The following is a 16,755-nucleotide window of genomic DNA, read 5'->3' as shown; positions in this document are numbered from 1 at the left end:
ATGTACACAAGAATAGCCATGATGAGCAAGATCCTTCCACCCTTTTTGGTGATGGAAGGAGCAGGGAAGCTGGGAGTATTGTACACATGCCAATCTAAACGTTACTTCCCAGACATCAAGGCAGATGGGTGGTTGTCCATACAACAGTTAAGGAGATAGCAGCTCCCCACAAGAGCGACTGTCCTGCACTTTCTTCCTGCACGTTCTGCACTGCTGCACATAGAGGATTTCCACATTTACAAAGGAATGAACTATGCCCAAGTATCAGTTAGTTCAGTGAGGGAAGTGTGGTGGCATCAGTGGAAAGAGATCGAGGTTCTGGTCCCCACTCGGCCTTGAAGCTCACTTGGTGACTGTGGGCTCAATCTCATCCTAACCTACCTCAGAGGGCCGTTGTGAAGATAAAATTGAGGGGAGGAGGATCATGTAAGCTGCCTTGGGTTCCTTACAGGAGGAAAAAGGTGGGATATAAATGTAATGTAATAATAAATAGGCTAGGGAAAGTGCTAGGGAAAGTGGAAGGAAAAAGAAGGAGGGGCCGACTAAGGGCAAGATGGATGGATGATATTCTGGAGGTGACAGACTCGACCTTGGGGGAGCTGGGGGTGGCAACGGCCAACAGGAAGCTCTGGCGTGGGCTGTCCATGAAGTCGCGAAAAGTCAGAAGTGACTGAACGAATAAACAACAACAATAATAAATAACATAAATAGTCCATGTGCCAAGACAGCCATGCAAATACTTCTGAGGCCTGCACCACCGCATTCAGAGAAGTACAAAATCCAAGGGATACATTACGTCATGGGTGCAGAGCCTCAGGTCTGGAGGCCAAATCTGGCCCTTCTGGGGTCCCTGATGTCAGGGTGGACACTGAGCCCATAGAATCCCAGAGTAGTTCTGATTCTGAGGAAGAGCAGTCGCTCCTGGGAGGGGAGCGCGCTCCTCTTTCCCAGGGCCAACAGCTGACGGAGATTCCTCCCACCAGCATTCCTAGCATAGATAGCAGTCCAGGGAGTAACAGAGCATGGATAGCAGACTTGGTGGATGCGCGACGCAGATGCAGAGAGTGGCGCCAGATGGAGGGCACGGAAAGGAGGCGTAGTGCCCGGTTAGCGCGCAAACAACGGCTGCGCCCAGAGGATCCAAGGGAAAAGGGGAGGGACTCTCCCTAGTCCTTAAGTTCAGGGGTCTGCCAGTAATTCCCTTTCAAACAGGGACCAACTGTTCCAACTTAGGCATAGGTATTGTGCTGCTCAGGTCTAGTTGCAAATGGTATAGTTGTTAAGTTGTAAAAGAAGAATAAAGCTTTGAAAGGAATCCCTTTGTCTGTGTCTGGACTTGGCTACTGGATTAGACTGAGAGAGGCCTCCAAGGAGCCCTTGACACCTATCTGGCCCACTGGGGTTCCCCAGATGGCTATGCCACCTTCCCTTTCCCCCAGCCACTGATCGTTTGGTGGTTTCCTGGCTTTTGTCCAGTTTTTCCCCCATTACAAAAGGTTGAAATGCCTCTCCTGTGGCTTAGTTACTGGCAGTAAGAGATTGAGGCTAAAATGTGCTGGCATTTTTGGCTCTGCCCCTTTTTCCTTTGGCCCCACCCACCACTGGAATGTGGCCCCCGAGAGCATCTCAAAATGGAATTCGGCCCTCAGGGTGAAAGAGGTTCTGCACCCCTGATTTATGTTCAGATCCACACATCCATCTAGAAGGTGCAGACAGATCAGTTCCCATCAGAATTCAGTTCCCATCAGAATTCACAAACGATGAATTCCTCAAGCATCCCTAACACTGCATCCTCTGTTTGAAAAGCACCATTGTTGCTAACACCTCCATGAATATCGCACATGACTCACCACTACCACTACCACCTCCCCACTCCCTAACCGGGATATTCATGGTGATTTGTACAGGATAACTATAATAGTCAACATTTGTAAAGTTCAAGTGTTAAAAGCACTTTACATACATTATCATATTGTAATCCTCCCAACAATCCTGTAAGGTAGGTTGTTAATAGCAGTAGCAGCAGTAGTAGCAGTAACAATAGCAGTAGCAATAGCAGTAGCAGTAGCAATAGCAGTATTATCATATTTCAGGGGCAGAGAATGGCTTCCTTAAGGCCATCTGGTAGGCTCACCGCTAGGGTGGGATTTGAACCAAGAACTTCCTGATTCATAGCCCAGGCTCCAATCCTATGCATGCACACTTACTTGGGAGTCAGCCCTACTGCACAAAGTGAGACTTATTTCTGAGTAAACATGCATAGGACTGCATGGTATGTCTCTTAGCCATCATACGACACCAGGCCAGCTGACAATCTGAGGATAGTGTTGTGTAAATGCATATGTTGCGTAAAATAAGGAGAGAAATTGAGGTGCGATAAGGCAGTCTTCCTGATGCTCAACCTGATGCTCTCCAGATGTGTTGGACTGCAACTCTCATCATTCCCATGCTGGCTGGGAGTGATGGGAGTTGCAGTCTGACACATTTGGAGGGCACCAGGCTGGGGAAGGACGAGCGAATGGGGGAGCAGCTGCCCAGAAGAGCATTCTTATGATGCAGTCTACAATTCTGCTTGGCGTCTGATGTTTTCTCACTGAGGCCGTTTTGGTATAATGGTTAGTGTTGGGTTAGGATTAAGATTAGGGGGACCTGGGTTTGAATCCCCACTCAGTCATAAAGGTCACTGGGTGACTTTGGGCCAATTACCATCTGTCAGTTTAACTGACCTCACAGGGTTGTTGGGAGGATAAAATGGGCAGGGGGGGATCAGAAAACCATATATGCTGCCCTGATCTCCTAGGAGGAAGGGTGGGAAATACATGCAAGAGGCTCTGACTCTGCCTGTCTCCTGTGCAAGCTGAAATGCATGCAAAGGGCAGCAGAAGCTCCACCGTGGGTCTGAGCTGCTGATTCCCATGTGTGAATCCTGACGCAGGCGGAAGAGGGTGAGGAGGTGCGGTGGCCCAAACTAGCCGTGATGTGGGAGTTCTGGGACTGGAACTCCTGAGATTTTTGTTTTCTCTGTAATATGCAGAGGGGAGGGAATCTGGACGTTGTCAGAGCAGCGGTGCTGGGGAAGGGAGAGTGTTTAAACCTTCCCTGCTCTGACTGTTCCCATGATCTAGATAGGTATTTGCATTTCCCTGCCTTCCCCCCTCCAGACCCCTGGCAGGGCTCACAGCAGCTTTGGGGAAGGGGGCATGATTTAGATGCAGGGGAGAGCAGGACGGAAAGTTTAACCTCCATGCTGCAGCCCCAATCAAATTCAGCCCCCCCCCCCCGCATTAGGGCACAATCCTATCGATTGCGCCCTTGCTGCTCGGAAGCCCCCAAAATCAGAGGCTTCCGAGTTTCCTGTGCCCTGCCAGGCTGAAACCAGCAGGGCGGGAGAAGCAGCAGAGGTAATCTTCACCTCCCCGTCCTCCACTTTGGGTGTTTTTCGCTAGACCAGCTTTTTAGCCCATCTAGCAAGGGCACTTCGGAGGAGGGAAGCAGGATGGAGGAGGCGCAAGATAACTCGTATCCTGTCCTCTCTGGTCTCCTCCCCTCCCTGCGCACTGGAACATCCCCTTTCATGAAGCTCTGAGGTTGCTTTTCCAACCTCAGAGGGGCAGCCGGTGCAGTTCTTTCTGCGCCGGCTGTGAGGGGGTGGGGGAGGGAGTTGGATCTTCAGCTCCCTCTTCCGAGGTCGGAGCACTGTCTCCAACCTTGGAGGGGGGAATCTGAGCCATCCGATGTCCCTGGGACACTCACCCAGGGACCATAGGATTGCTCTCTTAAAGGAGAAAAAAATAATGTCAAGAGACCCAGTTGTGTATCTTCCACGTAATGTGTCATTTAGTGGTGACTAGTCATGACAGCTACATATATGGAACCTCCATGTTCCTTCTTGGGAGCCACAACAGGAGAGGATGGTGGCCTCTGTGTCCTGCTCGTGGGCTTCCCAGAGACATCTGGTTTATTTATTTTGTTTATTTATTACATTTGGATACTGCCCATGAGCTGAAGCTTAAAAACATAAAATACAATAACAAAGTAAAACATAATATTGTGAGAGCCAGTGTAGTGTGGTGGCGAGAGTGTTGGACCAGGAGTTGGGAGATCTGGGTTCTGGTCCCCACTCGGCCACGGAAGCTCACTGGGTGACTTTGGGCCAGTCCCAGACTCTCAGCCAAACCTACCTCACAAGGTTGTTATTGTTGTTGTTGTGAGGATAAAATGGAGAGGAGGAGGATTATGTACGCCACCTTGGGTTCCTTAAGGGGGAAAAAAGATGGGATATAAATGTAATAAATAAATAAATAAAATATAAAAACCGTAAGTTTAAAACAGAATACAGCCAAAGTAGCTACCAAGAGAAAAGCCAGCATAAGTGCAAAGATCTGAAAATGCACTAACAGAGTTTTTAAAACTAAAGGGCTAAAAACCAGGGAAAATGAAAAGTTCCTGGTGCTGTGAAAAGACCACAAATAATCTCCTTAATAGCCACCTGCCTCACCTCATTTGGTGGGGGGCACTTGGAGGAGGGCCTCTTAGGATGATCTTAGGGTCCGGGCAGGTATATGTGGAAGGAGACAATTGGTGGGAAACAGCTAGGATGGGTGAAACTGTCTGTTTCATTTTCTCCTGCATTCAGTTTTCTTTAATCTCAAGTCCTTTCTCTCCCAAATATGAAGAGTTTTCTGAATGTCTGTAAAATCTTATGAAAATGGAACTGAAACAAAATTCTCATCCATCTACACCGGCCAAATCAACAGCTGTAAAATCAGCTTCAAAGAACATATTCCTTGCACAAAGGAGAAAAGAGCCACTGTGCCTCTTTCTGAGCAGCACCCAGTTATGAATAGGTTCAAAAATGCCTTCCCCTTATTGAAAGTGCTCATATTTACTTAAAGGTCATCTACAGACAAAACCGGCATTAACTCCAGGCTTGCTCAGTGATCTGGCAGCTGTATAGCTGTAATGAAAAGAGTGAGCGGGATCTTCTCTATCAGCCATTTGCTTTTTGTCAGTGGTGTTTCCTCTTTCTCTCCTGATAGGATGAAAAAGCAGAAGGATTCATCAGTTTACCAGAGTTCAGGATAGACAGAGCCATCGAATGCCGGAGGAAACAGTAAGTATGGGCAAAAGCAGCCTGCAAATGGGGAAGGCAGCCTGTAAATGCGGGAGGCAGACTGCAAATGAAGGAGGCAGTCTTTGCCAGGGCTGGTCCAAGACAGTTTGCTGCCTGAGGCAAAAGACAAGGCGCACTCCCCCATTCCAAGTACACAAGCCAGCTGGACTGGCAGTTGAACCTTACATCAATATTTGGTGATGGGACAGCATCTTCCACTGCACCTGAAAGCAATAGGCTAGTTTAGGGGGTGCAGGGTAAGCTGTGTGTGGCACAAACAGCTCTGTCTCGCAACAGTTTGCCACCACTCCCTGGCCACCGCCCAGCATCTGCCGCCTGAGGCAGCTGCCTCACTCTGCCTAATGGTAGGGCCAGCCCCTGGTCCTTGCAGACAGGGAAATCTGTCTGAGTTTTATTTCAGATCTTGTGGCTTGTCCAGGGTGACTATTTGGATGCTGCAATCGATGTACAGCAGGGGTAAGCAACCTAATGCCCTCCAGATGTTAGGGACAACAACTCCCATAAGCCCCAACCAGCATGGCCAACATACAGGGACTATGGGAATTGCCATCCAAAACATCTGGAGGGCACCAGGGTATACAGGATGGCTGCCCAAAGGCATGTTATATTGTGCCAGCATTCCAGGAGGCCTAATTAAAAGTGATGTTAAGGTAAGGATGTACGAATCCCTTACCTGGCTCTGCACAAGGGCATCCACGGTGGGGGGGAGGCGCTCCGTCCCTCCCCCTGGAATCCTCCCTGGCCAGCTCCGCTCCACGGCAGCTCCGGGGAGCCACCAGCTGGGGCCATCCGCAGCCGGAGTTCCAGCCATGGCTGGGCTGCTGCGGCCGCAAATGGTGGCCATTGTAGCAGCCGCCATTTGCATCCTTGCAAGCAGCCGTGATAGGCTATGTAAGTATTTACATAGCCTATCACGGCAAAGAGCAGGGACGCAAATGGCGGCCACTATGCCATTTGCACCCCTGCTCTTTGCTGTGATAGGCTACATAAGTATTTACGTAGCCTATCACGGTAAAGGCAGCCATGCAAATGGCCTGTGGCCACCATTTGCATGGCTGCCTTTACCATGATAGGCTACGTAAATACTTATGTAGCCTATCACGGCAAAGAGCAGGGGCGCAAATGGCATAGCGGCCGCTATTTGCGTCCCTACCCTTTGCCGTGATAGGCCACGTAAATACTTACATAGCCTATCACAGCTGCAGGGACGCAAATGGCGGCCGCAGCAGCCTGGCTGCGGCCAGCCGGGAGACCAGCCGCTGCCGCATCCGCCCCAGGTAAGTTCCATCGCAGGGGGATTTCGCGGGGGGCGGGAGGCCGTTCCGCCACTGATTCCGGGGGGCGCGGATTCTAATGAATCTGGCCTCACTGGAATCCGTGGCAGAATTCTCTGACATCCCTATGTTAAGGCCGAGCAAAAATGGCCACCCAAAGTTCCTCGCCTAATTCTTCACAAATTCTCTGTGGGGCAAAATTGGGGGGAGGGGTTGGGGGGGTGAAAAAGAAAAAGCTCAGAAAAATTATCAGAATATTCTCTTTGAGGAATTTTGCATAATTTAACACCGAATGAAGCTCTACTTTTAATTCATACTGAATGGTTAAGGAAGCGGTGGATAAAAAGAGGAGGACTGGAAAGAGGAGTGGGAACGCCCATTGCTTCCTTCAGCAGTATTAAATGTATAATTCATGGGCAGTAGCCAATGTTAGTCCTACTCAGAGTAGACCCATTGAAATGAATGGGATTTAAGTTAGTCACAACTAAGCTCCTATTCATTTCAATGGGTCTACTCTAAAGTTGGATGCTACTCCATGGATGGGGAACCTTGAGCCTTGGAGCCAAATCTGGCCTGCCTGGGGTCCCAATCCAGCCCTCCTGGCCTCCTCAGATAGTCACACCCCCTTTCCCTGGCCCCACCCCCTTTCCCCAAGCACTGATTGTTTTGTGGTTTCCTGGGTTTTGTGCAGTTTTCCCCCATTCTAAAGGATTGAAATGCCTCTCTGAAGGCTTAGTTACTGATAGTAAGTGACAATATGCTGGTATTCTTGATAATTTGGCCCTACCTCCTTTGCCTTTGGCCCTGCCCACCACTGCAATGCAGCCCCCAAGAGCTTCTCCAAAACTGAACTCAGCCCTTGGGCTGAAAGAGGTTCACCACCCCTGGCACAATGGGTTGGGTCCACAGTTCTTGCTGAAAGCAAGAACTTCTGAAGCTACCTCATTCTGAGGATTTCTACACATGGGGCTTTTTTATCCTGCTATGGAAACTGGTTACTCACTGAAGTTTGCTGGCCCTTTACATGACGTCCTCAACCTCCAGTACCTCTTCCATGCTTTCCAGCCATGTCCGTGGCTTTACTTGAAATGGAGATAACGAGGTAATAAAAAAACATGAATTGAATTTGTCTGTAAAGAGGGAGTTGCGCTATAACAGTGGCACTATCTAGAGGCTGTATAATGAAACATATAGAACTTGCAGCCCATGAAAAAACAGGAAATGTGTGTGAAGGAGCAAATCTTAACCCCACAAAGAATCCAGAAGCAGAAGCCCTGGTAAAGTTGTGGGGTAAAAAGCCGGGTGTGGAGACGCTCTGAGTCAGTCCTTTGGTTAATCTAGCCACTGGAGGCTGGTGGCTCCAATTTTGGTGGGGCTGTGAATCCCTTCTGGGTTTCAGTCAGAACCAGCCAGAACTCTAAAGGAGATATCCAGGGTGCTGAGTCAATTTGGGGGATAGGGTTCATCACCTTTAGAGTTCTGGCTGGTTCTGACTGAAACTCAGAAGGGATTCACAGCCCCACCAAAATTGGAGCCACCAGCCTCCACTGCATATAGTTCAGTGTTGTTTACACTGACTGGCAGCAGCTGTCCAGGGTTTCGGGCCCCAGCCTATTTGGAGGTGCCAAGGACTGAACCCAGGATCTTCTGCATGGAAAGCACGTGCTGTACCACTTTGCTGCACCCCTCCCCGTTCTCTACCATGTTTTCCACCATATTTGTGTGACACAGCTGGAAGGCATTTCACTGAATCTTCTCTCTGAGGGATCTGACATTTTCTGACAGTTTGTGGGGAGCTCAAAGAAGAACATTCTCAGAACATTTCTCAGAAAAGTCCTGGAAGTTTTGGGCCAGCACTAGCTGAGGCTGGTCCTGACATCCAGGCAAGGGGCAAAATCCAACATAAGCCCTACTTAGAGTAGCCCCATTGAAATTAATGGGATTGAAGTTAGTCATGACTCATTTAAACCCCACGCATTTCAGTGGGTCTACTCTAAGTAGGACTCACAATGGATTTTGCCCAAGCTGCAGGCTGCAACATTGCGGACAATTGTGGGGAGCATGCGGAACTCTCTCTTTTTTTCCGTTTTGGAGGTAAGCTTCATCAGCATCGTGTTCTGTTTTGCATTGGTTTCTTGTCAAATATAATGACCTGTGTTTTATACACAAGTAAACATTTGTCCAGCCCCTCATTTGTTCGCACATCAAAGGCAGAGAAATAGGTCACCGCACAGGCCTAAAGACAAAGAAGAAAGGATCTGTCGGAATCACTCTTCTGCCTCCGGTAACCCTCAGAAACAGAAATCCTGCTTCCCCAGATGGTAGAGTAATCTCTTGGGAGCTGCAGCTGAGTAAAATATGTGACAACCCGCACAAATCAAATAAGAATAACATGGTCATTATATCCCCATAGGACAGCTTTTTGTGATGTAGAGTGTTTTTAAGATGCAGCAATCTGGTCACTGCACCAGAAAATCTTCACAAAAACATGACAGGCCACCACAGTTATGGGTGAGTTTGCCCAGTGCAGATGGTGGAAAAGATGGGAGTTTGCTATATGGCTGTGCTGAACATTCTCAGGAGAAATTGTTCATCACATTCATGGGATTAGGGGATTGGGGGAGGGGATGGGGGAGAGAGTGAGAGAGAGAGAGAGAGAGAGAGAGAGAGTGAGAGAGAGATGAAATGGGTGGGAGAAAAGAATGGAGTGGAAAACTTCCGATGACTTTGGAGAGCACATTTGGGTGTGTGGGATTTATTTTTTTCAGTCAGAGACTTCTTTTAAACGTTTCCTCCCTTTCTTGCTTGCTTTAACTTGTTTATTATATTGATTGAATGACTGATTGATTGATTGATTGATTGATTCTATTTTTCATCCACCCATAACCAACCTTCTCTGGGCGGATTACATGCAAAAGACTAAAATGCCTTACAAACAATTAAAATACAATGCAAATATTTAAAAGAATACAATACAATACAAATAGCACAGGAATAGGTGAAACAGCCATAAAAAAATCTAGAACTAGGGGTGTCGCTGCATTAAAGGAAAATCCAGGAGCCCCCCAAGAGCATTTTCTTCCACCTCTGTGGCGCGATGAGAATTGTCTCATTGGACGAGGAACACGACCAAACGTCCTTTCTCAGCAGCCTGTATATCTTTCAATGAAAAACAGTGCCATCTAGTGGTGGCACACCCCGTTGTATTTAAATACCTTATTTAAACTGGGTTTTGTTTGTTTTTTACTACTTGCCGGGGATAGCGCAGGAGGGGCCATGGATGACAATGGTGTCGTATAATGGACCCGCAAACTTCCGTGGATGGCCAGTCACGTGTGCACTATAAATGCCTTGTGTAAAGACAGCCTAGGTCTCTAAAATACTCAGGAGAAAAGAAAGGTCTTTGGTGCCAAAAAGATAACACTGTAGGTGCACTCTTTTGCAAGGGCATTCCATAAGTGGAGTGCCACCACTTAGAAGGCCTCTCTCTTGTAGCCACCCGCCTATCCTCCTTCAGCTAGGGTACCCGGAGAAGGGTTTCTGCAGTTGACCTAAGGGTAAAAGAAGGTATAAACAGGAAGAGATGCTCCTTCGAACTTTTTGCCACTGCTTTCCTGCAGTGCCAAAATCCTACTCCATCAGGAGCCATTTTGCCCCATGATACATCAGAGGAAGGATGCTATGCATAGCATCTTTCCTCAGATGCATTGTGGGGTCACATGGCCCGGACGGAAGAGGATTGCTACTACTGCAGAAAAGCAGCACCAAGCCCGGGTCCCCTGCTTACCTGGGATCCCCATTTGGGCCACCATCTGGGTGCTGGACATGGAGGCCAGGATGATCCTTGAGCTGTGTGGCTGCTGGCTGTCCTGGGACACCATGCAATTCATCAGGAGCGCTGGAAGCTGATCAGCATCGCTGGTTGGTCCTGGTGGGCGCTGCCCGGGGAGCGGACCTGAGAGAGGATGTTTCCTCTCTGGTCCACTTCCATGGGATAAAAAGCAGCCCTCCACATAGCTCTTGGCAATGCCAGTTTGGAAGGAAGTTTAAAAGGGCACCTCTGACTGTGCTACTGTCTGTTATGGCCAGAAATGTAAATCCCACACCTGCAAGTCGTCTGAAATGGAGGGGGATTGCTTTGGCTGTAGGGAAATAATGGGAAAAACTGTTGAAATAAAGCAGGGGGGGAGTTTTAAAAGGAGGAGGGAGCCTCCGACTCTACTACTCTCTCAGATAAGTTCCCCCACCTCCAAAAATTGGCTGCATTTCTCTAGCCTGACTCCAAGTGTGCAGAAACTGCTTCCTCACCTTCACGGTATGAGAATGAGGCAGAGAAGCAGGGGAGGCACTTTCTGATGAGCTTAATCTTGCTACAGCCCACCGTCCCAAAAGCACCATTGTCACTTTGCATGGAGCACTCAAGAAGGCCCTAAGAGCAGCAGGAGAGAATTCTTGGTTTGCACACCCAGGCTTTTTCTGTTGAACTGCCCACCGAGGGTGCATTGCTTAAGGAGATCCTAGAATTTTTCTCCCTCTCTCCTAATACTAGAACCCAATGGGGGTCATCCCACGAAGCTGATTGGTGGGAGATTCAGGACAGATAAAAGGAAGGGCTTCTTCATGCAGCGCATAGTTACACTATGGAATTCTCTGCCACAGGATGTAGTGATGGAGACCAGTTTGGATGGCTTTCAAGGGGGGTGGGTTGGACAAATGCATCCTCAACCAGTGGTGGAGTGGTAAATGTTGCAGGGCAGCTGCTCATCATGACGGTCCTCATAGCCACGCCCCCAGTGAGAGTCCAAAAATGCAGGCAGCTGTGTCGAGCCATATCAACAAACCAGTTCATCTCCACTAGGAGCAGGTCTTTTGTAAAGCAAATGGATCTTAATGACCCGTTCAAGACCAAGCCACCCCAAAATACTCCTCATGACACCATGGAACAATACATTGCTCTTGGGAACATTCATTTTCCCGCAGGTACTCTGAGGATTACACCTAAGCTCAGAGGGAACAGGGTAATCTTGGAGAGGGGGGCAGATGACATCAGTGTCCCTGCTAATTATCAAGTATTGGGAGGAAAAGGCTATCAGTGGCTACTGGTCTTGATGGCTATGTGCTACCTCCAGTACCAAAGGAAGTGAGCCAATGTACACCAGTTGCTGGGGAACATGGGCGGAAGGGTGCTGTTGCGCTCATGTCCTGTTTGTGGGTTTCCCGTGGGCAGCTGGTTGGGCACTGTGTGAACAGAATACTGGACTAGACGGACCCTTGATCTGATCCAGCAGGGCTCTTCTTATGTTTCTGTGTTCTTAGAATGAGCCCTAAGAGCACAAGTCTACCAGTGTGGTGTAGTGGCAAGAGTGTTGGACTGGGAGCCAGAGATCAGGGTTCTAGTCCCCACTCGGCCATGGAAGCTCACTGGGTGACTTTGGGCCAGTCACAGACTCTCAGCCCAACCCACCTCACAGGGTTGTTGTTGTGAGGATAAAATGGAGAGGAGGAGGATAATGTAAGCCGCCTTGGGTTCCTTGCAAGAGGAAAAAAGGCAGGGTATAAATGAAATCAATCAATCAATCAATCAATCAATATTGTAATGCCAACATACAGAACTTAGAGTTGTGTTCTTGGTGAGATTCCTTATTCCTGGCCCAGTCCTGTGAGACAGTGGACACGCACAGGAGCAGGCACATGGAACCCTGCAGTGGCATGAGAGGACAGCTTAAACCCACACTAGTGTGCAAGCAAGGACGCAACCGAATTCCAAGAGGTGGCTCGTTCTTCCACTGTCTTTCCTTGGCACAAGTATGCTTGGGAGCATTATTCTGTCTCTGTGTGCGGCTATAATCAACAGCTAGCATCTGCCATCTAGTGGACACGACTAGGAGGTTCTGTTCCCTTCAGGATCTACCCTTCCTTCATTGTGTATTCTTTAAGGATGGGTGGATCAGTGTATTTCCAGTGCATTTCATTTTGGCATGTGTCCATGCGTATGTTTTTTCCCTTCCGTTTCCACACTAAACGGCAATCTTTTAACAAAGATCCATAGGAAATTAAAAGGTGTGTTTTTGAATGCCTTTTCACTCAAAATACACCTTTTAAAAACACATTTGGGTACCATTTTTGAGCAGAGAACTGCACTAGGGCAGTCAGGAAGTGCAAAAGTCACTGGATAGTTATGATCTGCACATTAGACCAGGGGGCGTGAATCACATTGGTTCATATCAAAATCCACAAAGACTGAATTCTTCAAACAGCTCTTGTGTTCTTGTCTTTGTTAAACAGAATTTGTTCATTGGCCAATATTATTTCCCTTCTATTTTGGAAGCATCTGCTAGCTATTTGTTTTGACACAACTTTTTCCCAGATAGCAAGCATGCTACTACACTGACTTCTCAATGCTCCAGTCCAGAGTGATGTTGCAGCTTACCACATCATGGGAAAACTACTGAGAAAAGAGTTGAGATCCGGGCAGGGGAAGGGGGGTAATTGCCATCTCAACAGATTATAGGAAGCCAAGACAAAATTGCCCAGAAAGGGTCATTCTTGAGATCTTATCCTGGAATGCGGTCCTTCTGTCTTGTATCTTGACTCTTGAGCTGTGATGTGAGATTTCTGCCATCATATTCCATTTCATTTATTACATTTCTTACTATACCTCCCAATAGCCAAGGGTGCAGTTTCTGGGGCAGTTTACAAAGATTAAAACCCTTATAAAATACAATATTGTGCATAATATAAAAACAGTTTGGCTACAATCATATGAACAGACAGCAGACATATAATGTACACACATACACACACATACATATCCAAACAATATCCCATGACCTGATTAAAAACCTAACATATGCTGTCAAATGCCTGGGAGTAGAGGAAGGTCTTAACCTGGTGCTGAAAAGATAAAAATGTTGGCACCAGGCGGGCCTCGCTGGGAAGTTCCCTCAAGAATTGGGGGTCCATCACCTAAAAGGCCCTGTCCCTTGTTGTTACCCGCTGAGCCACCCTTGGAGGAGGCACCTGGAGGAGGGCCTTAGACAATGAGTGTACCATACAGGTTGGTTCATGCTCATAGATTAAAATCAAAGCAGATTAGCGATAGATAGAACATAGATAGATAAACAGATGATGATGATGATGATGATGATGATGATAGATAGATAGACAGACAGACAGACAGACAGACAGACAGACAGACAGACAGACAGATCACTTTGGATGTGATCTCTTGGTTGAACCCCATATGCTGTTTTTAGCTATATCTTTTCGCTTCTTCTCTGTTGAACAGTAATACACTCTCATGGCAGCCACCTTCTCATGGCTGTATTGAATTTTACATTATGCTTATGAAAAGCTGAAGCCAATGTTGATTCATAAGCAACAAGGCCTACCTATCTGGGCCAAACCCTCACATAGGAGGACTTCCTCCTTCATTGTCTTTCAAAGTGCTAGCAAACCATTTAAGACAAGTGGCATTTGATTTTCCATTGTCTAGATTTTTCTGGAGACGTCTTCATTCTTCTTTTGTCCTTGCAGCTCATCTGCACACAAAGTAAATAATGAGGAGAAGACAATAACAGTCCTTAGGAAATTCTTATTGATCGACATTGAAAGAAAAACCCATTGAAATTGAAATCAACATTGAAAGAAAAATTGAGTTTTGTGTGCACAATAACTAGGGATGTTGCTGGTGCCCAACTGGGTCTGGAAGTCCATCAGACTCCCCCCCCCCCACTCACATCCCTGAATCCAGCTTGGTGAGTCACTGCCCCTGCCTGCCAAGCTGCGCAAGCAGCCAGGACTTACCGGACCCATCCAGGAGTGCCCTGCAGCCACCCATTCTCCAGGCAAGCCACCATTTTACAGAAGATTGGGTCTCTAGATTTGTGTATATCTAGTGTTGCGCACAACAGCGGCCGTAAAGGGCCATTTCTGCCCTTTTCGTATATCTAGTGTTGCGGAAATGGCCCTTTACGGCCGCCGTTGTGCGCAACATTAGATATACACAAATCTAGAGACCCCATCTTCTGTCAAAATGGCAGCTCACATGAAGCAGTGGGCGGCTGCAGGGTACTTGTGGACCACTTGCTGAGCCTTCCAGGGGCTCGTGTGCGGCTCAGCTCGCATAGGCGAGCGGCAGTGATGGCTTCTCAGGTGAGTCCACCCATCCCTAACCATAGCAGGCTTTCATGCTCTCCGAAGCATTCCAGCAAATCTGCTATATAAGAGGAAGGGCTTGTGGCAGCCTTCCATACCTACCTGGTGTGCTCCAGATGTGCTGAATAGCAACTCCCATCATTCCCAGCCAGCTTCAGAGAGGGGCCATGGCTGGGTGGTAGAGCACCCGCTTGGCATGCAGAAGGTCCCAGCTTCAATCCTCGGCATCTCCAGGTAGGGTTAGGAAAGAATCCTGCCTGAAACCCTGGAGAGCCGCTGCCAGCCAGTGTCGACAATACTGGGCTACATGGACCAAGGGTCTGATTTGATATACAGCAGCTTCCTATGTTCCTACGGTCATTGGCCATGCTGTCCGGGGATGATGGAAGTTGTCCCCCAGCAAATCTGGAGGGTACCAGGTTGGGGAAGGCTGATTTATGGAACGTATGGAGATCTGAAAAGCATGCAAGTTGGCGGAGATGCTTTAGAAGAAAACATGTCAGAGTGGAAGAGCTCTTTGATGAGCATGGACACATAATGACGGGGTTGGGATTCCTTGGTGCTGACTTTGCTTGGCTAGCATGGCAGGATGGAGAGGAAGTCTCCGCTAAAATTATAATTTACTCTTATAATTGCAGCACAATTGCATCTACATTGCTTTGCAAATTCCTGTTGCGTTCAAAGACAGAAATATAAATATGGCCAAGTACCTGTGACTCTGCTAAAGTAACATGGCAGAAATGTAGACGGGGGTCTGGAGAAATGATTGACTTAAAATTAGGGATGTACGAAAGTCGCTTACCTTTTCGGCGGGGTGATTCGCAGTGGGGGGGGGAGGTGCTCTGCACCTCCCCCCGAAATCCTAACCAGGCCGGCTCCGCTCCGCTCCGCAGGCAACTCTGCGGAGCCACCAGCTGGGTGCATTCGCAGGTGCCATGTGGAGCCTGCAGATGCAAATGGCAGCTACGGCGGCCGCCATTTGCGTTCCTGCTTTTTGGCCATGATAGGCTACGTAAATATTTAAATATTTAAATATTTAAGGCTACGTAGCCTATCATGGCAAAAAAGAAAACCAGGGGTGCAAATGGCGTAGCAGCCGCCATTTGTGTTCCTGTTTTTTTGCTGTGATAGGCTACGTAAATATTTACGTAGCCTATCACGGCAAAAAAAACGGGCGCGAATGGCGTAGTGGCCACCATTTGCACCCCTGTCTTTCACTGGGATAGGCTACGTAAATATTTACATAGTCTATCATGGCAAAAAAAGGGAATGCAAATTTGCGTTCCCTTTTTTTTGCCGTGATAGGCTACGTAAATATTTACGTAGCCTATCACGGCCTCTGCAAGGATGCAAATGGCGTCCCTGCATTGGCCGTGATAGGCTACGTAAGTATTTACATAGCCTATCATGGCAAAAATAGGGAAGCGAATGGCAGCTGCAGACGCAGCCACCATTTGCAAAGCAGCACGAACGGCACCAGGTAAGTGTCCCATTTCATGCGCCTTTTGCGGGGTGGTGGGGCGGGGGGCTTCGTTCCGCCACAGATTTTGGCAGGCTGAATGCACTGGCATTCGGCCTCACAGAGATCCATGGCGGAATTCTCTGACATCCCTACTTAAAATATATATTTCCTCCTATCCCCACCCCCCACCCCAACACACCCGTCCATCCATACAGCTCTCACTTCTGCTTCCCTGCTGTGCTGTTTCTGTGATGAACAATTCTTCAGCTTACTCACCAGTGAGAAGCAAAGACTCTGGCATAGCTTTCTTTTCTTTCTTTTTCCTGCCATGCCATCAGAGAGCTATTGTATCAGAGAAAGCGAGGTTTGCTGGAATTATTTTTTTTTTAAATCCCTCCACAAACAGCAAGTGCCTGCTTTGAAAGGGTTTCCAGCTCATTTCCTAAAAGGTCACACATTGAGGGGTGTTGCATGTATGCCCAGCAGTGACCTGGTCTGTGTTTCTAATGAAAATGCTGGAAACGGCTCTTTGAATAACCCCCAAAGGAGTTTAATAAGAGACTGATAGTAAAAGAGAGATCGGCAGTTGCACATCCCAGATCTTAAGCCAGGCATGCGTGCGCATGCACACACACACACACCCAACAGAGAGATCCTTCATTCTACTGGAGGAAAACAAAGTGTTAGATGTTAATTTCATCAGTTAGTAAGGGTGCAAACCTATGTAC

The 16,755-nt window shown here is 48.0% G+C and overlaps 1 protein-coding gene across 1 annotated transcript in view; it reads left to right on the top strand.

Moving 5' to 3' along the window:
- Positions 1–16,755, top strand: part of LOC146338550 (connector enhancer of kinase suppressor of ras 2-like) — a 122,588-nt gene that overhangs the window by 50,252 nt on the left and 55,581 nt on the right. Inside the window, exon 6 of the mRNA XM_084814027.1 lies at positions 5,040–5,113. Coding sequence (XP_084670153.1) covers positions 5,040–5,113 — 74 coding nt within the window. The remainder of the gene's footprint in view (positions 1–5,039; positions 5,114–16,755) is intronic.

The sequence above is a fragment of the Heloderma suspectum genome, chromosome 9 (genome assembly GCF_057233095.1).
Source record: "Heloderma suspectum isolate Gila_16-S chromosome 9, 16-S_ref, whole genome shotgun sequence".
In the NCBI taxonomy this organism is placed as follows: Eukaryota; Metazoa; Chordata; class Lepidosauria; order Squamata; family Helodermatidae; genus Heloderma; species Heloderma suspectum.
Note: the sequence above shows the minus strand (reverse complement) of the source record. Positions and strands in the feature narration are given on the sequence as shown.